The sequence below is a fragment of the Parasteatoda tepidariorum genome, chromosome 7 (genome assembly GCF_043381705.1).
Source record: "Parasteatoda tepidariorum isolate YZ-2023 chromosome 7, CAS_Ptep_4.0, whole genome shotgun sequence".
Classification (NCBI taxonomy): domain Eukaryota; kingdom Metazoa; phylum Arthropoda; class Arachnida; order Araneae; family Theridiidae; genus Parasteatoda; species Parasteatoda tepidariorum.
This window is the reverse complement of record NC_092210.1, coordinates 49,857,489-49,885,359: the sequence shown is the minus strand read 5'-3', so window position 1 is coordinate 49,885,359 and position 27,871 is coordinate 49,857,489. Positions and strand designations below refer to the sequence as shown.

Sequence of the window (27,871 nt, the reverse complement as noted above, 5' to 3'; positions counted from 1 at the left end):
CCTATAAAATAAAATTCTACTTTATTCTTTTTTTGTAAAATATTGAAAGAAACTATAGTTTTAATTTCTTAAATTCATAAATTTTTTATTCAAATTTCGGCTTTTTATTTTTGCTAATTTAAAAATAATTTTCAAACCACTTAGAAATCAATACTATTTTTTAGTATAGATTGCAATTACAAATTGTTCAAAATTTTAATTCGAATTCTTAATATTTCTTTATTTAAAAGGATTTCTTCTACTTGGTTAGAAAAAATGCATTTTTTTTCTTGAGAGATTCTTTTATGAAGTCACAAATATGTTATTCAAATTGTTTTTCATATATCAAGCTTTTAGATTGACGTTTTTTTTATATTTATTTATTATTTTTTTAATGTACCTAATTGCATATTATTGTAGGGGTGAAAAACTATTGTGAGGACACTTTCCAAAATTATTCATGTTAAATAACAGGGTTGATAAACTCAATAATAGTAACACATAAACTAAATAGTCAATATTTAAGGAAAGAAGAAGTTTAATTTGATTTTTTTGGAAAAAGTTTAGTTGATCCACATTTGAAAATTTCAAAATTTTTGGTAAACTGTAAAATTGATACTCATGAAACCAAAAATAACAAATGTTAATGTCATATCATGTTTCAATGTCTTATTTTTATGAGAGTGTTTTCATGAAATATTTGCAAGTTATCCTGTGGATATGTATATATGTAAAAGGGAAGAAATTTTCCGTGCAAAAATAATTATTTTCTGAAATTCTCCGTTTAAATATTTTTAAACTTTGGTAATTATGTTACTATTTCATAAACTTAAATGCTTCCATATTTTTTAAAAATAATTTTAGAGCTAAAATGACTCAGCGAGTTTATAATTTCTTGTAATTTATTAGATGCAATAAATAATAGTTATTAATACATTTGAATTCCAATTTATGTACTTAATTTTTCTATATCATGTTTAGAATTTTAGTTATTTAGAATTTCATCAATTTATTATTAATATTATTGATCATCTTATTTTAGAATATTATAATTTAAAATGGCAACAATTGATTTGTAGAATTAATCTGTTTTAAAAGAAAAATTAATCAAATTGTTTGAATGAGCTAATGTGCTAGAGAAAAAATAAAGAGAAAAAATAAATCACGTTTTTTTTTTTTTTTTTAAATGTATTTATTTTTTTTTCTTTTGCAATTTATTGAAATTGCTACAATGAATATTTTAGTTTCAGAGATTTCTCTTCTTTCAAAAAGTTCGAGTTTTCCGCTGTGCATAATTTAGATAACAATTCTTCTTGGGAAAGGAAAGAGATCATTCTTCCCCGTTTCAGGGGAAAAAAACCAAGGCTAGTTTTCTTTTTCCCTGAAGAATTACAAAAGTCCCTGTCGTCTTTTTACTTCTTTTCTCATCAAGTAAAAGATTGTTTATGGCCAAAGGTGTTGTCTGAGGTAAAATAGTTTTGTACGATGTACCAAGGAAGCCACTGGCTTAGAAAAGTGGTGACAGCCTTATGATGTACGACAAATATGTCATCTAACGATTTTTTTCCCTTGAGCATTTGCTAATAACTCATTTTTCTAGTACAATTTTTTTTAAAATTTATTTTCCCCGTTACTATTTGAGGTACAAATTATTGTAAAAAATAATTAAGGAAATAGTTTGCTTTAAGTATGGCAATTCAGTTCCTTTGAAAGAATTTCTCCTTGCTTATGTAATTAATTTAATCCTAGAATAGACTTCTTTACTCATGGGATGTTTGCTCTACTACTACAGTTCTCCATACGCTGTCATTTTTGCCGATAAATATAAGAAATATTATTTAATTTTGAATTTACACTTATCATTTCAAAGCGTTTTATTTTTTTCGTTGAAAAAACTGGGAATAAAATGTACCAGAAGCAAAAACTGACTGGAGGAAATTACAAAAATAAAAAAAAAATCCGAAAAATTAGCCTACTCATGAGCACACTACCGTAGAATTTTAAATACCATAAAATGTAAAATATATTAGCTTAATAATTAAGCTGTTTTATATGTCTTTCATAAATAGTATTTCTGCAAATAAATCTATTGCTTTTATTTAATTTCCAAAATTATCATGAACTTAAAATACATAGTTTTATCGATATTATTTATTCATTTATGTAATTAATCCTTTTAATTGTAATTAAATATCAATATGATCTTAACATAATGATTTCAATTGATATTAATTGTGACTTTTAATTTTGTTTTTTTCCCTATTTTATCAAAGCATCAAATATTAATAAAAATAAAAATATATTCAGATATTTATTCTTATATATATTTAGTGTCACATCGTGTCATATGTGAAGTTTTGAGTGTGTGAATTATTTAAGAATTACCCGCTTTTATGATTTTTGGGCCATTTATCATTTCCAAAACAAATTAATTCCGACCGAAACCCATATCTGAAACATGTCAAGTAATTTGATGAAATATACCTTTCTTTCATCTATTTAGCATTACAACTTTCGATTGAAATTATTTATGAAAATCTAATTGCCTCATTTGTTTTCAATTAATCCTGTGTCATAATGGTACACACATGCAAATATTTGCAATAAATATTTCACTGTATATCCTTTCAATTAAAGATCTGCTAATGTCTAATTACCATTTCTGTAAACAGGAGTGCTTCTCATTTTGGGCTATCCATTTAAACTGATTGAATTTTGTAGCCTTAAGCGGAATTTGGAATAGAGTTTTGTATCCTTATGCAAGCATAATGAAAGATGTATTCATATGCCCGGAGCAATCATTGTAATGCTAAACCATAATGAAATGCCGACGTATGTGGCGAATTGTTTGATAATTGCTTGGGGCTTTTTTGTTATAACTAACGTTTATTATCAATAGTTAAGAATGGTTTTGCCTGACTACATAATTGCCACTCCTGACATTTAGAAATAATCGTCGATAATTGTGGCTAATAATTCTTGCATTTCCTTACACTGGCTCATTGTTCAAAGATATATCAGAGAAGTAATTACATTATTAGGAGATTCATTTTCTGTATTCACTTCTGTTGATTAGCCTCGGAACAATCCATAGTAATTTCGTTTTTTATTTTATGTGAGGCCTATGTCAATATTTTCAATGATGTCTTTGAATATGATTTCACTTAATTGTGATAAAAAGTAACTGAAACAGCTCTGTTTTATGCTATTTAGTAAATATATATACGAAGTAGATGCTAGTATTCGATTAGTAACTATTTATTGTAATTATACCAAATAGGTACGTAATTTATCTAAAAAAAGATTCAGTGAGGAAGATTCCTATTTTAAGTATAGATATGTTATATTTTTCAAGGCTTCCATTACTTTTACTTTTCAGTCTCTTTTTTTTCTGTTTATGACATTAGAAAGATAGATTAAGATTCTTTCTTAGAAAAGCAGCGTTTATTTTGATGTTTGTCCTCTTCGTATCCGTATTTATACTTTTAAACATTTTTTTTGTAAAAATTTACAACAAAAAGGCAAGAAGAATCGAACGGCGCTTAATCTTTAGCTAACAGATAAAATGCTATTTTTTTTAATTTTAATTTCTTTTCTTTTTTGGCAAATTATATTTTAACGTGCCACATAACAATTGATAAACTTGCATTGATTGATTGTTTATAAACAATTGATTGATTGCTTATAAACAATCAGCTGGAGCTGACGTCATTGGTCACATGTCAGGGTATCTGTGATCTTCTATTTCTTGAAGTGCAAGCACCTAATGGTACGAACCAATGGGTAAACGCCGGCATTTTATTTCACAGTGAAATTATTGGTACAATTATAAATTTAATTAATATTAATAAAAGTTTGACTTTTTATTTGGCGCTTTAATTTTGGCCTCTTAAAAAACATCGCCTAGAACTCTGATCAAATACCACCTATAGTGGTAGGTCAAACTTACTTAAAATCACCATTACTCGTCATCACCAAGATTACACGTTTTTATAATAAGATCTGATACTGCAATTGTATTTAAAATTAGATGTAAGCGTAATTGCTTTTCGTTGATCATTATTACATAGTTCAGTATTATGTATTTATAATTACAATTGTAACCGTAAATTATAAATACTATTATCCCGTTTACGTATGATTTTTTGTAAAAAATTAGAATTTGCCCGATTGCCAGTCTCAATGGAGCTTTCCAAATTCATAGAAATAACAGTATTTACGAGTGAATACTTGCAGAACATACCATTTAAAAGGAAAAGAAGGAAAAAAAAAGACTTTTTAAAGTAATTTGGCGCTAAGCGTCTTCCGGTTTTTTCATTTGTTATCCTTCAATTGTCTCATTAAAATCTCGAAACTCTTATTGAATCTTGAAGTATCTTTATTCGATGTTTTTAAATTCCATGAATTCTTTCTCTACTTTTCCTTTTTTTTCTTTCTTCTCTTGAGCTTGATTGGGAGAATGCTGAAAAAAAAAATAATTTTGTTAGAGAAAAGCTAACTTGCGTGTTTCTTATTCTTGAGATGGGAATTAATGATAGAAGTTTGTTTGGATATCTTCTATTCCCTTAAAGAATAATTCTTACAAAAGGATTTTCTACCGCGATAAACGTAAGATCAACAATCTAGTAAGAATTAAATGATAAGACACTGGAAAACTTGTTATGGTTTGAACGTCAGGTTGAAAGAGGAATTAAATTAATTCCATGGTTTTAAAAAGGGAAAAACGATTAATTGGTGAAGTTTAGAAATTATTGTCATTAATCATCGCGATTTGAAATAAATTATATTCAGAAACACCATGAAGTACTTTTAATCATTAGCATTAAATGTTCTGCGAATTTAAGTAATATGTACGGTGGAGTAGTTATTAGAATGTTCTCTTAACTAGCACTAATTCTTTTCTCTTAGTTATTGTATTAACTAGACTAATTAATGCTGCTGAGATTTATTACTTGTAGTGTCTGTTATTTGTTTTACGGTACTACTATTAAGTTTTAATAATTTACTCAGTTTACGTTAGCATAATTTGTTTTCCGCTTTAGTTTCTGAACTTTGATGAAGTAAGTATTAGTCGTCCGTTTTAGTAAGTATTCTATTTGGTATGATACACAACTTTTTAGAAAACTGGTTTTAAAAATATTTTTTGTAGGAAATGTGTGTTATCTTTACCTTTTATAATTTTGCATTGATAATATAGTGATTTTTCAATAAAAAAAGAAAGAAAAAATAATTTTTCATGCGTTAAAAAATATACAGGGAGGTTTCGAAAATTTTCATTAGATTCTGTTCTCTCCCGTACGTAAGATTTAAAGCTCGCTTTTTTTTTCTAAAAAAAAAGGTCTTTTGTATATTAATGTTTTGTTGGCGTGGTTTTACAGAGTTACAAGCATGCTTTTCATAGCTGATGTATATTGTTTTCTGTTTAACCCTACCTTTGACCATGTTACAGATGAAGGAAAGCGCCAACACAAAATAAAGATGGAGAATTCGTTATTTACAAAAATGTTAGCATCTGAAGTGTGATTTTACAACAGTTTGATATATAAAAAAATGAATTTCATTGGCTTTAATTTAAATTTACGGTTGTATGGTTTTATTAAGTCTATACGAAATTTTTTTTCGTTTTTTAAAATTCTTGAATATATTTATTTTAATTATATAATTTAGTTGAAAGAAGTTTAACTTCCATAATATCCACATACGTAGTGAATGTTCGTGTTTTGATTTTGTGATCAAAGTTAAGATGATATTCCACTAAGTTAGGGTTTGTGTGAAATCTCTTATTTTTGTTCCTGTAAGTTCACGGGTGCATGTGCACTTAACTGCACTTAATGTGCACTTAACTGCAACTTTCACACGCGGAAATGTGCGGAATGTAACGTAAAAGTGCAAAATCTTCCTCATAGTTATCCTAAGTGACACTTCCTGTGTTCCTCAATAATCAAATTTACTTAGTTAAATATAAAATAAATTTTTCAACACTTTCGCCAAAAACAAGCATCTGCATCTTGTGAAGTGTATGATACATACATTTAATGTGATGATAATCGTCACTATAAATTATATTTAAGAGGAAAGTCTAAAACTAGCTTTTTAGAATATAGTTCTAGAACAATTTTGTTGATAATAAATCCTCTAGATTCGGAAAATGATATCTTAAACCAACTAAAATAAGTTCAAATCAAATAAGCTGTTAGAATTAGGTAAATTCAAGTCTCATCTTGTATGGAAACAATGCAAAAACAACCAGTGTGTATACAACAGAGTGTAAAAATACTTCGTGTAGATTTTTTTTAAAAAAAATTGTTATTTTTTTCCCTTATGCTGTTGTACAAAGATAATTTTGAAAATCAATGAGTGAATTATTAACCGGTGAGTGTAACGTAGAGAGGGTGACATCTCTTTTGTTCACCATGGATTCAAGAAATTATTTGCTATTACTTTAACATTGTCAGCAGCTGATAGTGAAAGAGGTTTTGCAACTTAGGAAGTTACGAAAAAGGAGCTTTGCTTGGGGATGATCATCTGTAAGACGCTTCCAGATGGTCTTGTCATGGCCCTCATAAAGGTGTTCATTTTGAAATGAAATTCGAATATACTAAAAAATAGTTGAAATCAAAAGAGTTGATGAAAACCTTACTTTTATATAGTTTATTGATAAATTTCCTCAAAAAATTAGCAACCTAAATTCAATAAACTGAATAGTGAAAAAATTTTTTTAAATAATGTGGATTAATATTAGTTTGTTTCGGAAAAATATTAAATCAGTAATTTAAGAGAGTTTGCATAATTTATCTGTTAAGTATAATGTAATCTGTGTTATGAAATGATGGTAATTTATAAATGTAAACTCTGTTTTGAAGTTCATTACTCAGTTTTAAATCTTACGTCTCAAAAATTAATGGAGTGAAATTACTTTCTAAAAATTTTATTTTCGATAACACTGCGACCAATACGAGTACCGGACCGCATATTTAATAATTTTGAATAAATATCTGAAAATTTAAAATTTTTTTAATTTATTTTATTTTACAGTTGACCTCATAAGTTTTACGCAGAAATATTTTTTTCTTTTTTTCTTTTTAAATTTGTGCCAGGTGAAAAGAACTCTGAACTCAAATCAATGAAATATTATTAGAAAGTTGCGTGCTTTTGTTAGTTGCTTTTATACATGTTTCGTGGATTAAAAAATATTTATTAATTTTTGCTTGTAGCATATTTTTACCATAATATACCCTTTGAAATCTTTTTTTAATGCTATAAAAGTTAACGATTACACAAAATTTAGGAAAAAAATTCTGAAAATTCAAATTTTTATTTAAAAATTAGTATTTAATAGTAGAAAACAGATTTTAATCTATATTTTTCTTTTCGTAGTAGTAAGTCAGTTTGCATTTTTTAAATAATAATTTTGCATTTTTGTAATTTAATTTTTTAAATCTTATTTTTTATTTTCGTTTTAAAGTATATTTAATTATCACATTTTGTAAGATGTAGTATAATTGAAGTTTATAAAATAAAATTATTAATTAAAACATTTTATTTTAAAGATAATTTTGATGTTCTAGTTTTTGTGGAGACATATATTATTAAAACCCTTCATTAGTATACATCATCAAAATTAAATTCTAAGTTAAAATTCAAAGTTCGCCACTCTTACGCAATACAAAATAACCATGAAGTAGGTGGATATAATTTGAATTTGCCTAATTAGACATCCAACTCTATATTTCAGGAGTTATTCTGCATACTTGATTGTATGAATTAAGGTGTTAAATTCCAGTTTAGGACATGAAATGTTTCAAAACATACGTTATGAGTTTGTCTTACAACGTGTTTCCGCTGCATCTCCTTAAGTACACTTTGTGTCTTTGTCGGTTCTTAATCGTCGCATTTAGGAAGCTTTACATCGAATGAACTTGCATGTGTGTTAATTAAAATGAGATTAAAATAGTTTGAAGTGAAACAATTTGCACCGTGATAAATTGAATGTGCATTAAGTCGAAATGAACGTCCATCGTCTTGCTCTGTGAAACATTCTTACCTCCTTATAATGAGCTCAAACAACATTGCTAGTTATTATTTTTTTTTGTTGCGGAAATTATATAAGTTCAACTAGTTTAAAAATGTCTAGTATTTTTACTTTACGAGAACTTTGGTAATTTTACGAGAATTATGGTAATTTTTTAGGTAATTTTAGGTAAATATTGCCGATACTTTATGTAACTTTTGAACTGGTTGCAATGTATATCATCTAAGATTATAATTAATAATAATAACGCCGACCGGCCTGTGTAGGGGGCAGGGAACTGTCCTTACATCAGAAAGGTCCTTGGTTAGAATCCCGGGCAGGGCATGGATGTTTCTTTCTTTCTCTCTCTCTCTCTCTCTCTCTCTCTCTCTCTCTCTCTCTCTCTGTGTGTGTGTGTGTGTTCTGTGCCCTTTCTCCTTTGTGTGTGAATGTGACCATCCCTATAAATGAGTTGTGGTTGTGTGAATGGCGTGGCAGAAGTCGAATTCCTGGCCATAGATGGCGCCACTGAAAAACAGGAACAATCGCACCCCCACTGCATAAACAGGCATACGAAAAAAAAAAAATATAATAATAATAATGTATACACTTTCCTACAATGGAATACTAGTAACTGAAGAGACACTTTCAGTTTTTGATATTTTTCTGAATTTCTCAAGAAATACATATATTACTATTTTGTAATTTCAGAAGTAACTATTTTGTAATTTCAGTTCATGCGATTTTTCATACTTTGCAATGAAGTTTAAAGCTTTCAGATGTGTGAGAGACCGACAATAAGTTACAAGAGTAAAACAAGTATTTTTGAACACCCTATGCCAGAAAAACAAGCAATAAGCTTGTAACTTGTATCGATTACTTTGGTTGTTATTTGCAATGACTGCTGACTGCATAAAATTTAGTTAATTTGACTCAAATATTTATGCAGATATGAACATTTTTATTAAAACTAATTTTTTTTGGTCTTTTGTTTTGGTAAACAATCAATGTGACTTTAAAAATATTCATTAAAATTAAGCAAAATTTTTGTTGCAATTTAAAATTAATGACAAAGTTATTGTCTTAAAATTTGAAAAAATGTGTTAAAAAATGCGCAAGATTGAGTAGTTAAAGTAGTTCTTTTGTACTGCGCATGCGCAGAAAAAATTTGAAATTAATTTTTCATAAATTTGTAGTGAATCGTGTTTGGCAACGGATGGAAAAAAATATGATTTAAATATCTTAAAAATGTAAAAAGTTTCAAGCAATTTTTCATATAGTTTTTGTACTTTTTAAAAGAAAACTCAAAATAATCGGGGGTTATTCACAAATTTTTTATGTATTATTACGAATTACACTACTCTATAATCACTGGACAGCAAGAGCAAAATTAAATATGTGAAAAAACCCCGTATCATAAATTTTTTTATGTTTAAAAATATGCCTTTATTGTGCAACTTATAGTAGTCATAAAAGGCCGGTTCATTTGTGTTACAGCTTGCTTCCATACGCTTTCTCTTACTTTCTCCTATCCCTTGTTTATTTTATTATTTTTTTTTACTGATTTAAATGTAAATAATGAGGCAATGACTTTTGACAATTCTGTTTTGTCATCTTTTTTATTGCATTTTAACTAGATTTTTGTATAGCTATTTGTTTGTATATCTGCCTTGCCTTTTGGGGAAAAAAAATGTAAATAATGATATTTTTTATACCAAACCTATTTAGGACTAAATTATAAAAAATAAATAAATAAAACCTAATTTTATACTTATTTGCTTTTATATAGTTTCAAAGCTCTTTATAAATGAGTTAGAAAATTTAAAGTTATTATTTTTTAATTTAGTAGTAATGAAATTGGTAGTAATTTAAAAATAAATGCCCTTGATGTAACTTTGCAACAAACAGTAACATACGAATCTACTGATAAAAGTTTGTGGTCTTGTACTTTAATCAGTTTGATAATTATAACAGCTTCAGTTAGTAGAGAATGACATTGAAAAATAGGCTTGGTAATGACAGTTGCCCTTATTGACAAATTTTAATTTATAATAAGTAATCAATAGAATCTCTTCCATAATTCTTAACTCATAACTATATTTATAACTCGAAAAAAATTATATATACCTTGGTAAGAGTTGCATTCGTTTCAAAATTCTTAAGGATAAAGGCATAAAGAATCAAATAATTGAATTTTGAGTTGGGATCGAGCATTGGTAATGACAATTACTACCTATTTTTTCTTTTATTTCTTTTAAAATTTGAAAATGTACTTCTTTTATATTTACAATTTTACTGTACCGATTTTTTACACTTCTAAGAAAACTCTCCCGTCAAAATATTTCAGAGGAGTGGAGAATTAAAAATAAAAAAAAAAAATCTTGAAAATCGATTTGTAGTTAAAAACGGCCTTAATAATGGTTATTTTAAATTGAACTGCATAGGACTACCCTTAACGTGACTGCTTAATAATTTTTAACCTGTTTATTTTACTCAGTAAGAATCGATTTATAGGTTTTATATTAATACTGAATGAATTCCGATTAGTTTTATATTAAAAGAGGAATAAATTGACTACATTTATATACTTAAGGCTCGTGTGGCAACTTTCCAACCATTGTCCGCCGCCAATTAATAGCCAATCCCCCAACCGGCGTTTAATCTTGATATATAATTTTAGTTCATGCAACGATCTTTTCTATTTATTGGAGAAGTTTCTGTCGAAGTTTTCACGGTTATCCAGTTATCTCTGCAAGGTAGACTCATTTATCACAGTTTACCCGGAAATCACTTTCCTCCTAAGTTTCCTCTGGAGAATTTTCCGACGTTTGCAGGTTCGTCGTGGAGATAGAACGTCCTTTTGCGTAACCAGACTCGACCGTGTAAAAGATTACTTTTCAAAGCCCCATTCGGTATCATTATTACCAAAAGTTTTCTTGCGAAGATGTGTTTTGGTGTGTGACCATTTCCTTTTCAGGCGGGGATAGAGAGAGAGTTGTATAATGGTCTTTGCCCAAAGGCATCATTTAAAGATCTTTTCAAAAGTGCCGCATTTTCTTTCTTTATTATCTCTTTTACTTTTTGTTTGCAATATTTATAGACATTCTTGATTTTAATCACATCTTTGACTTTAGCTGTTTGCACTCGACGTACATTCAACGGTTGGAAAACGGATGCATTAAGTTTGCTTACACAGAAGTCAGAGTTTGTACACTTACCAGAAGGCACTAATGAAATGGTTAAATGTTAAGATGTAAAAATTTTAAGTCATAGTGGTATGTGTTTTGTAGTTGCACACTTACCATTGCCAGAAGGTACTAAATAAAGTGGTTAATCGTTAGGGTTTAAACATTTTAACAGTCAAAGTGATATGTGTTTTGTACCATTATCAGAAGCACACGTACCATTACCAGAAGGTACTAAATGAAGTGGTTAAACGTTAAGATCTAAAAATGTTCACTGTCATATTGGTATGTGTTTTGTAGTTGGCAGTATGGTCACCTCAAATGCAAAGGGTCAATTTGCGTTTATGAACATAGGGAAATTTTTTTTTTCATTGCCTCTTCTGAAGCACCCTCTAAAAAGGTGCCATTTGGTTTAAGCTAATTGTTGGAAAGTTTTTGCTCAATAAAATAACATTTAAATTCTGCCTCAATGAAATAATAATTAAGTTTGAAAGCGTCTCCTTTAAGACCTTTTTTTCTCTAAAAATTATTTTTTGCTGTAAAATCCGAACGAGTGATTGTAAAGACACAAATCTAGACTCAATTTATGTTTTTAACTTCATCTTTTATAAATAAAACCTGTTTGTAAAACAAATGGATCAAAAGATACTTTTTATTATTATTTTTTTTAAAGAATTATTCTAGTAAAATAAATTTTTTTAATTGATTGTAGACAAAATGTGTATATTTTGTTAATTACCATAAAATAGCTCAAGTTAGATTGATACATATGGTTTTGTTACTATATTAGTAAAAAATAGCAGAGATTGTCAAAAAGAAGTGAATAAAATCAGATTAAGTAGACTTGTACAATGTATTATCTCTTCTGTAAGTGGATGTTTTAAAAACCCTAGCGCATGGATTTAGTATGTTAAAGAGAGTAACATGTGATTAATATAAATTGCATAAAATATTGCTATTTATTATTAATCTTTTATTTCAAAAAGTAATCTTATTCGTTGTTTTCACACGAAGACAAGTGCAGTAAAAATAATTTCTGCAGGTGTTACTTTTGAGAAAAGATTGCTTTTATGTTAATGTCTTCTTTTCTCGTGAACTTGATTATTATCTCCTTTCTGTGCAATATCTTATCGAATATTGTCAAAAAAAAGAGTAAAAATTCGAATTTATTGTAAAATGATCGTATGAAATATTGAGCTGCAGTTATAATTCAGTACTTCTTTCTATCAACTACAATATAGAACCATGAAAACGTATCAAATATTGAGCTATAGTTTTAAATCAATGCTCTATTTTTTGTATCAAATTGATTGTCCTCTCTGAATTATTTGTATTTTTACCAAAATGATTGATCGATTTAGAGAGGTTTTTTATTATCGCAAGTAGTTGTAGTGGGATTATTTCTGTTAACTTAACGTTATATTTGAAGTCGACTTTGTGTAGTGAATCATTTCATAAATAAAGTGACTCATAAGGTTTAAGTCATGGTTTGTGGACTTTTTCTTTTTATGGCACGTATGTGTCAATAAATGGGTGAATAAATAAATCTAAGCTTCTTTTCTAATCTTTCAATATTTACGATAGGATATTTTTTACCAGTATTTTAAGAATAATTCAGAAATTTAGATTTTGAAAAGAAAATACATAGAAAGACACACAAGAAGTATATTAAAATATAAAATTTTTAAAAATCTGATTTGAATGTAATCAGTTTTTTTAGTTTGTTACAAAATGAAATATTAAAACCACCAGGTCACTGTTTAAAAAGTTTAAAGGCGTTGATTGGTGAGTTTAATAGTGATCTTCAGCGGTTTTAGAATCTAATACTTTGAATTTATCTTAAAACATCGGTGTAATTTAAGGCTTAATTCTCTTCCCACAAAATAAAATATTATTTTTTTTTAAAATACAAAATGTAATGTTACACACAAGAGTATATTAAAATATAAAATTTTTTTTAAAATTCTGTTTTGAATGTAGACAGTTTTTTAGTTTGTTACAAAATGACATATTAAAACCACCAGGTCATTGTTTAAAAAGTTTGAAGGTGTTGATTGGTGAGTTTAATAGTGATTTTCAGGGGTTTTAGAATTACTTTGAATAAATAATCTATCTTAAAACATCTGTGTAATTTAAGGTATAATTCCCTTCCTGCAAAATAAAATAATTTTTTTAAAATATAAAATGTAATATTAAAACGAAGTTGGAAATCCAACACTGTATACAATGCTAATATATTATACACAATGCCAATATATTATACACAATGCCAATATATTATACACAATGCCAATATATTATATACAATGCCAATGGGCTATATACAGCAAGGTATGAAATATGATTTCACTTTTAGTTTGTATCAATATGTTGAAAGTAATTTCTTGGTGGTTTGCATTTGATAGTATTTTCTTTAATAAGCTAGGCATAAATTGTTAATAATAGTATTACTAACTATTTACTACTAGTTAGTATATTGCTAAATAATTTATTTAAATCTTCAGTATTTTATACATTATATTAAATCTTCCAAAATTACGTCGTTATATGGATTGATTACATTTAAGATATTAGCTTGCTTGATTATCAGCTCAATTTCTCCTTTAGCTCCTTAAGTGTTGGCCTATTAAATTTAATTGAACGTTGAGAGCAGATGCTATTGAGTTGCCTCAGGTGGTGGTGTATAATCCACGGATTACTTGAAAAGATTCTATTCCTCTTACTTCTCCGATTTTTCTTTTTAATTTATGTCGTTCCGATGTATATTTAGAAATTTATTTTTGAGAACTGTGAGCTTACATTTCAGCTTTAATAATATATTAAAATATGATTTTGAATTTCAACGTTTCAGTTGTTTGTCTTGCAAATATTTTTTTAGTGTTTGTAAATTTTGAGTTCATCTTTTTTTTATTTATTTAAAATAAAGTTAAAGTGAAATGAAGTCCAAGTATGATTATTTTTTGTCTCATTTTGCAATTTAATTTTCTCTAAAAATATTTAAATTAACGTTTATACTTTTCTATTTTTAGAAGTGAGGGAAATAATATTTAATTTATACTTTTAAAATTAATTTATTTCTGACGCAGCAAACAATTGATTGCAAAGGGTTCTTATTTTTTTTCTTTTAGGTCTAGATTTTATTGATCAGGTTAAATAGTTCATGAGTAAAATAAAATGGGCACTATTTGCAGTTCAAAACTATGTCATTATTCTTTAATGTATTCTGATTTAAATTAATTTACTCTTTATTTTTTACCAAAACTGCCTGCTTGTCTTCAAAATTTTAGAGTGTTTAGCTTGACCAAAAATAATCATGATGTTATTTTTTCCGGGATTAGTTTGTAATAATTAAATAAATATTTTAAAAACATTTAGTTAAATTATTTTATCTGTTTTAGTTATACTAGTCGTTTTTGGTGACCAGCTTGGTCACCTCTCAAAATTTATCTTGTACAACATTCAAACTTTAATGGCAACCAATTCGAATTCACAGCACAACTGTTTTTAAATATTCTAATTATATAATAGTTACAAAAATAATAAATCAAAAAAATAACGATATTTTCCAACTCTGCTTGATGTTTTAAATACTGCATGTTAAAACCGTTCTGGGTTTTCTCTTAACGGGCGTATATTTATTGCAGAGATGGTCGTCTACAGGAAGGCGATCAGATCCTGGCGATCGACGGCCAGCCGTTGGACAGCAACATCTCCCATCAGCAGGCCATAAGTATTCTGCAGCAAGCCCGGGGCCTGGTCGAACTAATCGTGGCCCGGGGCGGTATTCCAACATCAGAACCTGTGACCCCTGCTGTATCCCTGGAGCGGTCACCTTCAGCCGTCAGTGACGCGTCCAAAGGATCCGATATGGTAGTAAGTATACACTTTATTTTCTCGCTATTGTCTAACCATAGCTGACTAAAATTGTACCTATTGTTTGTCTAAAGTAAGAACTCCCCTAGCCATTCGTCTGGACCTGTGACTATGGTTACGGGGTATAACTATTTAAAGTAGGAGTGTAGGGCATTGTTTAGGACAGGTTTTGGCTCGGATAGTCGAGAGAAAGGGAATCTTTTTCTTTGGTCTACTGTATTAGTCCTAGATTGTGAAGAGAAGCTACCCTCCCTGAAATGCGCTATTCTTGTTTCCATAGCAGCAGACGGCATCAGACTTTGTGGCGATGAGAGTACTTACCGTACACAAACTATACTGTTTGCTAGAATTGAATGTGCAAAGATACAATTTGAGACGTGGAAATCAGAAGGGGAAACTTTCCTTTTGTATTTTTTTTTACTTCGGAATCAGAGGAATTAACTCTTATCTTACATCTGTTGAATAGTGAGAAGTATGTCTTCATAAGAAATGAAAATTTCTCATTCTACTAAAAACTGCTACGTATAAGTTCTGGGCGATAGGATCAATGAACTGCAGTTGGAACGCCAGAGCTGCTCTTTTCTTGCATCCTCATCTTAAAATGTGCTGTTAATGTGCTATCACCTTAAAATGTGCTGTTAATGTGCTATCACCTTAAAATGTGCTGTTAATATGCTATCACCTTAAAATGTGCTGTTAACTTTTTGATTACGTTTCATTTGTTATTCACTTATCTATTAACTGAATGAAATAAATAAGAATAATAGTCTCTCGATTATTGCTTCGATTAAAATTTTACTTTGTGAACTTATCCAAAAACTTCTCGCATTGCTGGAAAAGTGAACTGCAGACCCGTATAAAATACATATAATAAGCCATATAAAACCCATATAATTTTTATATATTTGCATTTTTACATTCTCCAAACCTGCACACACTTATCCAAGCTATTCCACATCTAGTATTTTTCTGAACGTCTTTTAAGTAGTGGTCCATGAAACCATTATTTTTTAAGATTGCATTTTTAAAGCAATTGTTAAGCAATTTTCTGGTTTGCATTTAATCTGTTTTAGAAATAAAATTTAATTACCAGTTCCACTGCATCACAGACCGTTTTTTCCCCCATCATAACACTACGGGTTTTGCAATTTTAAAAGAAAATTACAGGGTATCAGCGCACCTGGAATGTCATGAAAAATCATGGAAAGTTGTGAATTTCGGTATTGGACAAAATTTGTCATGAAATGTCATGATTTGATATATTTTTTAAAAAAGAAATCGTGAAAAGTCATGAATTTAGGTCGCCGAAAAATTTTATTTTTAGAATGGGATTCCTCTGCCCCCCCCCAAATTTAATGGTGTTCCGAATATCTGAATTTGTAACAAAATCCCCACTCAGAGTCATATTTTATTAAAATATAAAATGTTTTTATCATGTTCTTTAAAAATTATGGTATTCTTTTAAAAAATGAAAGAAAAAATATTTCTAGAGTGAAGTATGTTTTAAACTTCTGTCATTTCAGAGTTATTATTATTTTTAATTTATAATTTTTATTTTATCAATTTAAAATTTTAGCTTAAGCAGGCTAGTCATTTGCTTAAGCTAAATTTTTTTATTCTGAAATGAGAATGGAAAAATCAGTATTTCTTTCCTTTCTGATGATCAAGAAAAGTATCTTTGGAATATAATTCTGCAGAAAAAAAGAATTATTTGCTCAGCTATTATTTTTTCTGTTATTTTATTGCTCCAACTGTTTCTTTACTCTGTTTTTTGAATTTAAAATCAATAAATATGAAGATGCAGTGTAAAACAGTTTTGGTTATACCTTTCATTTCAATGAATGTTATTATAACGCTTTTTAAATTTATTATTCTGTTTTTGTCGGAGGAAATAGTAACTTCGATAAGTCATGAAAAGTTTTTGGAATTAGTCATGGAAAGTCATGAATTTGAAAATCTAAAATGTAGCAGATACCCAGAAATTATGATTTTTTAAAATTTAGCTGATCATTAAAATTTTCTTTTAAATAAATTACATTAAAAATAACTGGAAATCACAATCAAGACCATAAGACTTCGGAACAATTTCAGTAGTGCAACATATTTGTTCCAGAAAAAATATTTTTACCGGAGTAGAGACCATCATTCGAAACTGGATGTTTTTATGCTACTTCAATCTCTAAAGTATCTTTTATTGAAGAAGCTTTACCAAAATTTTTATTCTCTTCATTTACTTTTATAATGCAGGATTGTAGAAAATACACTTTTGTTTACTGCGCTTCTAGATAAGAAGAGAAATTGAGTTAAGTTGAGCGTTTTGTTTTCTTTACAATATTCCACCTTAAAAGCTTATTTTCTTTTCACTGTTTTTTTTTTTTTTATCGAAGTTTGGTAAGTTATAAAATCTAAGTGCGCCCGCATTTTTTATATTTTTTTTTATCTTGAGAAAGAATTTTTTACGATGTAATCTTTAAAAATTTAAGGACGACACGTTTAATTTTATTGCACTTAAGATCGATATCTTAAAAACATCTAGTTTCTCAGGGATTTTACCTCGGATTTTAAAAAGAAATATTTTTTTCAAAGCTTAGTGTGTGAGATTTTAGGGCTGTTTTATAACATCTTCATGGCTAACAAGCTTTTTAAATTATGCTACACTTGGTATTAATTTACAAAACTTCTAAATAACTTGTTTATCACGATTGAGTTGTACTGCCACTTAAAGTTTCTTTTTATTAATGCTAATCATTCATTTAACGTTTTTACATCTTCTAAGGTCTCTCCATATTCGAACGAACTAGATATTTTCATGGGGATTTTTGTTTTGATGATTATAGTTTAAAATATAGGAATATAGCTAAAAGTACTTAATTGTAGTACATGTTTTGAAATTTACGTTATAGTTTGTCATCAAATAGTTGAAAAATAGTTATCTTATTGTTCTCATAATGCTCCACTTTCTTATCGTTATCGTCAAAAATGAAATTTAGTTTGCCATTAAAAATGAATGAATTTGCCATCGAAAATTGTTAAAAAAAAAAAAAAATATTGGTTTTATTTAATTAGTGAGCGCAGAAAATTTATAATTATTTTATTATTAAATTATTCTAATGATATTTTATATAATTCTTATAATTCTAAATGACGGAATCTTAAATTTGAAGTAAATGGATCAAATAATTCTTGAAAAATCAAAATTTAAAATTGCAATTTTTTGATGTTTGGTTGCTCAAAAATCTTTCCACAAATTTCTTTCGAATTTCATATTCTATACTGTTCTACGTTTTGATTCTATACTTCCAGCTTGAAAGACGCATTTTTTTTCATTAAGGGTGAACAATCTTTTGACGATTGCACTACTGATTTAGCACGTTTGACCATATTTTTGTTAAATCAGCTAGCACACTATTTTAAGGATCAGGAATTTAAATTCGCCAAGAGAAAATTATGATTTCGAGAAATTACGTATTTGCATTTAACTTAAAATATTGTCTTCACAAATGTATTACCATATTTAGAGTTAGGCCTTTGAACTTCGTATCTTAGTGCGTGAAAACTCGATCAAATTTGTTAAAGTGTGTTTTTTAATTATTTTTTCTCTGTAATGAATAGCATTTGACAGTACTATAAATATCTTTTTTAAAGAATTGTTTTTAGATTGTATTTCACTTGTTAAAAAGACAAAAAAGAAAAGTAAAAAACGATTTTTTCCCCCCAATAATTTTACCATTTATCGGAGATTTGATGGGGTAAAATTTTACATGCAAATTATTAATTTAAACTAAAACATTTTCAAACGAGCCCTTTGACGCAGCAATATATAATTTAGAAATTAAATAAATTTTTTAAAACTATAAAAACTATTTTTTTCTATGTTTTTAATGTTATATCGTTGAAAGTTGGTATCTTATTTCTTCACTTGAGAATTTCGGGAGGTTTGAAATGCGGCGGTAACTTGTTGCCTAAGTACTTTTCGGTGGAAAAGAATTAAATAATTCTTTTCCACCAAATAATTCAAAATATTCTGTGAATGTTTGGATTAATTGCCTGCTTTATTACTTTAATTGTTTGCAACTAATTAATTTTTTGAGGTGTGACAGCCAGACGTGAGAAATATGATCCGTGGAAGAAACTTAACCTCGCTGTTCGAAGAAGGTAGTCGCTTGAAATGGTTAAATAATAATAGTTTAAATTGCCTTTTTATTTTTATTTATTTTAATTTTAAAAGGAACACCTTGAATAACTTTTGATGTAATGAGCGGATCTTCACGTTCTAGGACTCAAGTTCCAGGGGGTGACCTCGAATAAGCTAATTATTTAGTGCAGACGATATTTTAATTTACGAAATCAGACACAATGTACTTTCTACCTATTTTATACCTACCTATATTTTATATCTACTTATTTTATACAATATACCTACCTATTTTTCGACGGATTCTGATATCTGGTCTCCAAAATATAGGAAGAAGCCGCAATCTAGGAAACATGGTTCCAATAGTTTGGTCAGAAGAGTAATACTTTTTGCCAAGGAAATATAAATATTTCAAAGCACTTAGCTTGTATTTTATTCTATTATAAACTTAATGTCGAAAGCGGATTTGTTAATAATAAAATACACTTATGAAAAATCCCACTTGGTTTTTTTTAAAGCTTTTTTTTCAGGTGGTTTTTTTCCCCGGCAAACTTATAACAAACCTGAAAGTAAGAAATGATCCTTGATCATGATATATTACTGACTTTATTTAAAAGTTAGATAACTAGAAGTCCAAACTCGTTTCTTCCATATCCGTAGCTGCAACCGTATTTTGTTGTTCCCTTATGCTTCACTTTCTTGTTGTTATCGTTCTGTTTTTTTCACCTCTAGTTTCTTGTCATCCTTTTTCACCTTTTTAAAGAAAATGCTTTTACGGAAGCAGGCTGATTCTTGAACTGGTGGTGCCAAGATTGCGCATACCAGTGTGTTTTTTGGGCAGGAATTATATATATCGGCTATTACATCTTGATATGTTGAGTCATGATTTGAGTCCACACACAAATGTGCCAGAAGAAAGTCATTGGTATTTATGTTCTGCTTTGTAATTTCTATTAAGCTTTCAAGATCATTTCCAGGGATTTTCGTTGCATTAGCTGGTACAAAATCTTGCGTATATGCATCGATATCTTCCTTTTGACCTATTATGGCAAATTGTTTTGAATGGTTGTGGATTAAAGGAAAGAGGCCGTGTTTATAATAAACGCTGTTTTTCAATGCATCAATCGAGGATTTTTCAGAACCTGTCATTACTTCATTTAGCTTTTTCTGTACAAGCTTCATGGTAGCGATGGAATCTTCAATGGGGCTATGCTGTCTTGTTGCTTGAATGTTTTCTCGAAGAAGTGTTTCTGTAAGTTCTTTGAGAGAATATTTGTTTTCGCATGTTTGGTATAATAGACTGGAATCGATAACGTAAGGATGTATTGTTCTTAAAACTTGCAAATCGAAGTTGAGAGAATGGCCACAAAGTATGGCACCTGCCGGTATTATCTTGTAGAGCTCTTTATACACCATATCTATATTCGTATCATTTTGTTTTGTACTTTCATTACTTGTTGCTTTGAATTCGTAGATGGTTTGAAGGTTTTCGTCAACAACTGCCATCCAAGTCAGAATCTTGTCTTTTCCTGTTCTGGAAAAGTATTCGCAGTCCAGTGCATACATAGGAGATAGATTGGAGACGGCCTCATAGACTTGTTTTGAACAGTTAAAATTATCGCTTTTAGAAAAAGGAACAATTTCTTTCGGTAATGGGTATTTTTCAGATAAGAGAGAAAATGGTTTAGCTAATAGGTCCAGCTTAGAACAAAAACTTGTATCTTTTGGAACGGAAACTCGAATTCTTTGTGTTGGCTGGAACAGTACTGAGTATGAATTTTCATCTAGACATGCGGGCGAAAATTGGCTTGTATTTCTGACTTCTTGTCCAAAAGGTATGTTGTCTAAAAAAACTATTTTGCTCGTGAAATGATTAATAGTATGTTTCAATAATGTTTGCCGGCTATCAATGACATTTTCTGGCACTTTTTCAATAACCATTAAAACAGTTTTGTGGTACAAACTTGGACGAAATCTAGTAAACCGTCTAGTAAACACTCCAATTACTGATTCTCTTAATATTAGAAAGATATCTCTCAAAAATAAGGGGGTCTTCTTTTGATCCAATAAAGCTGCTTTATTCCGGTGAGCTGCACTCGACATTGTTCTTTTGATGCTATCTAATGTTTTGCTGTTTCTTTTATTTTTATCTATTTTTTTTTAAAATCTAGCTATTTAGTATCAACTATTTTCTACCTGACTATTGATTATTAGCTAATTTGTTTCTGTTGCCTTTTATCAACAATTAAAAATAAGTTTTTGGTTGTAAGTTAAAAATTATATTGTTGTCGAGCTTTTTTAATTAAAACAATCTATAATTTCATTTATTACAGTTGGCGAGCTTTTTTAATTAAAACAATCAATAATTTTATTTATTAGAGTTTTTATTATAATTAAATTAACCGGAGAGTGGGAAAACTACACTTACATATGATTGAGGAAAGAATGTGGATATGTGTATGTATATAAAGCCCTTAATAAGTAGTGACACGTCGCCATTTTGGTGACTGCAACTCTAAATGTAGAAATCGCAGTTTCTATTCTTAAACGCCACTTTTTATTGATAAATATTACTTTCTCATTTCGTCTTTTATAATTGGATATAATATTATTCCTATCTTTTCAGTCGTTTTTTTTTGTTGCTAGGTGCAAAGAGTGGTATGATTTAAAGCTAAGTACCTAGGGCTTAAATGTGATTTGTTATTTGAATAATTACGGTCATTATTAACAGTATTCAAAATAAAAGTTTGTTTCCCAATAGGTCAAATATTTTTTTTCTTAATCAATACCAATTGTTATTTGATATTTTATAATTAGACACTGCTAAGTACGGTGAATTGAATATCAAATCTTAATTAAAATTTTAGTTGCACATAACAAAGTCGAAAAATATTTTAAAATAGGCGTTAATTTTTAAAATACTAATTTAAATAAAAATGTGTTTGTCATTTAGAATATAAAACATGTTATTAATAATAAACCAATAAATTCACTGAAACAGCATTAATGTTTTTGGGAAGTATTTTACATTTATTACATTAAGCTCCATGATTTTGTCTTTAATTGTATCATTTTATAATCATTTTATCAGTATTACAAAAATTGACTTTATTTTTAATTCTAGCAACAAAAGCGCTCAAATATTTAAATGCTATTAAAATCTATTTTTAAAGATTTCTAACGAAAAATGTTTCTAACGAAATGTTAAAAACAATATTTGTAGTCTATTTTCATTTATTTCAGGTGAATATACTTAATGCAAATGAATTTGTAAAATCTCTAATTTGGAAAAAAAATCAAAACATATTTGCTCTACATAATTAATTTCAAATTTACCTCACATAATCTGCTGCTTTCGTTTAGATTCCATTTATCTCTGCCAAATCTATGCAGCCATACTTTCCGTCGTTTTTTATTGCGTTATCTAATATTACCTATTAGAGAATTACCTATGAGGAAATTTAAAGACTGATTATGAATTATTAGAACACCCAAATGCGCAACATCCTGTCATTATGAATTTTAAAGTATGAAACAAGGTAAAAAATAAAAGCGGAAATAAAAATAACAGATCGAACGCAATGGTACTCCGTTCAAACTAGTCACCAATATGGCGACTGTTTACCCATGTGATTGGCGACAGAAAGGTTGTGGGGAAAAGAGTGACGCTATTTAAGCTAGGTAATCCAGGACTTTACGTTTATGCTCTTGCGGATACTAGTCTCTTGGCAAAAATATACAATAGTTTAGTATGACTTGTAAATCACAAATTAAAAGCTAAATATTTCTTTTAGTAACTGATTTCACGTAAATGTATATGAAAAGTATAGCTCCTTTTCTTCTCTTTTTTTGTTCTAATCAAAAGACTTCAAGGAATTTAAAAACCCGGAGCTTTCATGTCTTTTGTTAAAATACGGAAGCTACTCAGAAAGGATGTACGGTACTGATTAATTTAAATGTTTTAATGGGAACAACCCTACTCCCCCCACTAAGAATTCTTTAATAGAAAATACTAGAAAGTTTTTTGTGCTTTTTTAGGAGTTTTAATATAATAATATTTTGGCACAGTATTTGGTGGTACAGCAGCCAGAATCAGCTGTACAGTGCATAACGCAAATAATAGTACCCATTCTAAAGGAGTTGGTCAAATGGTGTTGTATATTACGTCCAACAAAATAAATACATTTATAAAATTGAGGAAATATTTAGAGGGAAATTCTTCTAGGGCACCCTAAAAAGTGAAAGTTGTTGAAGGACTCTTAACCCTTTGACGCAGATGGGACACCGGTGTCTCCCTTATATTTTCTCCCTTTCCTCTGAAGTGCCGAACTGGCACTTCAGAGGCCACGACTCTTTTTCTCCACACACTCCTGTCTTTGGCCAGGCAGCGCATGTGTTTTCCCATCCAGTTAATCCTGCTCTACTAAGATCTTCCTTAATACATGTTTGCCATGTTAGTCTCGGTTTCCCTCTTTTTCTTCTTGCGTCAGGCGCCCATGAGCTTGCAACAATTGCAGGATTGTTTTTATCTGTTCTTAGTACATAGCCGAGCCATATACTATCTTAAAAATTATGTATATCTTATTATTCTTCGTTTAAAAATTATATGTATCTTATATATTTAATTATAAGATATATAATATCTTTTTAAAATTTCTTCATTAACAGATGGGATATTAGCTTTTGTTAAAAAATCTTCATTTGTTATAATATTGGGCCAGAAGATTTTAAGTATTATTTTTAAGCATCTATTTTGAAAATTTTCAAGTTTTTCTTTTTCTGATTTCCGGGGACACCAGCATTCGGCACCATACAGAAGAACGAAACGTACGGTAGCCTTATAGACATTTATTTTTGTTTTTAATTTTATGTTTGAGGCTCTCCGAAAATTGTACAGACCTCTGAAACAAGATCTAGCTTTTCTGATTATCTGGAAAATATCATCGTAATATTATCGATCTACATGAAAAAAATTAAATAAATAAATAAATAAATGTTGTATCCCTCATATCCTCAACGCGTCAGCGATATTAACTAAAAAAGTAAAAGGATATGCCCAAAAAAAAAAAAAAAAAAAAAAAAAAAAAAAAAAAGAGAGAAAAGTTCTCTAATTGAGGCGTTTTCCTATAGAAAAATAAATTGGTAAATATTATACGAGCGAAACAAATTTTGAATGTATCCTAACTTTTACCAAGCTATTCGTAATAATTAGGGTGACCAGATTTTTTCGGGCAATTCCGGGGACACTCATCTCTACCCCCCCCCCCTTTATCGACAGAAAAAATTGGAAAAAAATTTTGATCATTTATCTTAAAAAATATTATTTTTTTTCGTTTACATTTTTTTTATAATTTAGTACATAAATTATATCTTTAAAATCGTGATCATAACATTTTTACACAATTTTAAAATCTGTTAACAAAACAATTGTATTGCTTTTAAAATTATACTGTTTCTAAACACCGTATTTTTCTGAAGAATGAATCTTCTTTAAAATTTCAGGATTTTTTTCGAGTAATTGAGAAAATATGTCACATGAAAAATCAAAATTAATCAGTACAGATAAAACCGCTTTCACTGTATTCACATGCATTCGCGATTTTTCTTCAGTCCAATAGTTATTTATGCGCGAAAATACCCGTTCTACAGGCGCATTGCTGCTTGGCCAGCACATTGCAAGCTCAACAATTCTTTTGATATTTGTAAATGGTATATTGTTTTTTTGAAAATAATTGTTTATTTCGCGCCATTTGTCTGTTATGTGTACGGATTGGTACCATTTATCGTCTTTTGAATCCAAATAACCTTCAAGATAAGTAAACTCGTCAAATAAATCGTCGGAATTAACATTCAAAATTGCACATTTTGAAGAGAGAGACAGAACTGCCTCGTCGAATTCAGACCGTGAAGGCTTACAATCTAAAAGAAGGCACTTCAAATCAGACATATCATCGTTGTTATCGTTCCAAGCTTCTAAATATGAAATCGCAGCTTCATAGAATTCTTTCGACGTTTCTAAATAAGAATCTTCAGTAATGATATTCTCAGCAATCAATTTAGTCAATTCAGGTTTTACAACAAGTGGAACAAATTTGGCATTCTTTCGTGCTTTCAATTTAAATATCAAATCCTTGACAACCGCTCCAGATTCAATAACACATTTGTCATCGCTTTCAATTTTCAAGATGCTTTGATTAAAAATTGCAGCATGCGAATGCGCAAAAAACAACCATAACTCGGTTGTTTCACTCTCAAAATAATTCTTCAAGATTTTTGGGCACTTTTTTTCAGACAACATAAATTCTTTAAGAGATGAATAAATTTTAAGAATTCTTTCTACAGCAGGAAGTAATGTCAACCACCTAACATGAATGTGTCCTAAAATTTGATGATATTCTTGGTCAGCATACTCACAAAATTCTTTCAGTCTTTCAATTCGGACTGTGTAAATTTTAAAATAACTAAAAAGTTTAGATACCATAACTTCAATATCTACAGGCAAACAATCAAAAGCAGTTTTAGCGCCATTATGTATAATATGCGCATTACACCCAAAACCAAAAATATCTCTTCCTAACTCAGTTTGAAGTTTAGTATGAACATTTTCTGTTCCTCTTCTTAACAATCCTCCAAAATTAGTGTTAGTATTATCCGCAGACAAACCAGCCATTTTATCCTTCAATTGGAACTCGAATAGTGCGTTTAATATTTCTGAAGATAAAATCTTTGCAGTTTCTCCTTTAATTTCGTTTAGTGATACAAGTTTATTATTAATTGGATCTTTAGCACAGTCCCACTGAAAATACCGCACTAAAATAGGAAGTAATTTTACATGATTGTGATTGGAAGTATCGTAAGATATTGTTACAAATTGAACAGACTGTAAATCTTTCTTCAATTCAAGAAATGCCCACGGAGAAAAAACATTGACAGCGATAGCTTCGCATTTTGTTCGGGCACAAGAAAATTTCTTGTCTACAAATTTCTTCTGTAAATTTGAAGTACAGTCCATGCTGCGAAACGATTGGTTGTGACGAATGGTGTGAAATGCAAGCGTTCCTTCATATGTTGCTAAGTCAAACTCTTCTTTGGATGGTTCCAGCTTACGAAAAAACTGTTTGACGGATTTCGTTTTTGTTTTTGCTGCCAAAGCTTCTTTGTGTTTAATTGTAAGAATGTGATCTGCTATAGCTGTTCGTCCTCCACTTCCAACTGAAAACGTTGCTCCACACATTGTACATTTTACTTTGGAAGAATTATCAGGATTCGGTTCAATAAATGGAAACTCGTTTTTCCAATCATCCAAATAATGGCATTTTCTTTTTTTTGTTTCTGTTGCCATATTGACATCTATTTTAAAGAAATAAAAATATTTTTCTAAATATCTATTACGATAACAAATTATGAGGTTTTCAAAATGTAGAATAATTAGAATTTATAAAAATTAATTAGTCGTAAGTGATAATAATAACAATTTCATAAAAAATGGTTTTATACTTTATTGGTTAGATATTTATAAAATGTTTACCTGATTATAAAATGTTTTAGTTATTTTTCAAAACTAAAACGGAAATGTAGTAATTGTTGTTGTTTTTATTGGAAATTAGCTAATATTGGCAGTTTATGTAACTCAAGATATTAATTGTTTTAAAAGCAGCAACTAATATTCATGTTACGTCTTGTTTTAAACTTCTTTTCTTATATAAACAAGTCTGGCGTACAGCCTAGTAAAAATGTAAACATAACTAGATATTAAAGTTATGTATTCCAAAATTTCTGTAGTATAAGTTATAGTGTGTTCTTAAAAACTAGTTTACATTTAATTTTCAATGCTTACATTAATTTGTATGAAAATTTTTGAGAAAATAAAAATTACATATAACATATTTTTATCAAATATTTTACACAAAATTTTTCAATTTTATAACCGGGGACAAAACCGGGGACGCAAACAGACCGGGGACACGAGGTCCTCGCCGGGGACAATTCCCGGAAATCGGGGACGTCTGGTCACCCTAGTAATAATTAAACTGTTTCTTACAAGGATTTTATAGCAATTAACGATAAATATCGTGACTCTTATAACGGAATTTGATCCTAGTAGTTCTGCTCTAGTGATTTGTCACATCCATCCACTACTACTGTTGGCTGGGTCATTAGTAAAGTAGATGGATTGGAAGCAGTGACACGATATGACCTGTCCACCCATGTGAGAGTACAAAACGATACCGGAGCTATGTTGTCATACGTAGAGGTATAGCTTGGTTAAGCTTAACTATTAGTAATTATGTAAGGAGAATCAGAAATTGAAATTTCTTTTATCCAAGTAATACCGCCACCGATCTGAAAAATACAGGAATTATGTAAAACGTGAATTTAAGAGTTTATATATTAAAAAGAAAAGAAAAATTATGGTAATATATTTATTGAAAAAGTTTTCGAATTCCCTCACTGGACCTCGCCTCTTGGAATTATTTCAGTTCAAAGTTTTTCGTTATTGAAATCATTGTGAAAATGGATTTATTTGATGATCATCGTTCATTTAAATGTAAATTTTATGAAAAAATATTGTGCAAATGAAACATTAAATGACTTGTTTTCTAAAAATATCAAGTAATTAGAAGTATATTTGTCAGTTCTTCTGGTATGACACAAATTTTTGTTTTCATTTCACGAGCCTTTGTTTTC

At 29.1% G+C, this 27,871-nt stretch overlaps 1 protein-coding gene across 8 annotated transcripts in view; it reads left to right on the top strand.

Annotated features, from left to right (window-relative positions):
* Window positions 1-27,871, top strand: part of LOC107448785 (multiple PDZ domain protein) — a 646,665-nt gene that overhangs the window by 152,580 nt on the left and 466,214 nt on the right. For all 8 annotated transcript variants that reach the window (XM_071183400.1, XM_071183401.1, XM_071183402.1 and 5 more), the window contains one exon: window positions 14,820-15,048. In XM_071183400.1, coding sequence (XP_071039501.1) covers window positions 14,820-15,048 — 229 coding nt within the window. The remainder of the gene's footprint in view (window positions 1-14,819; window positions 15,049-27,871) is intronic.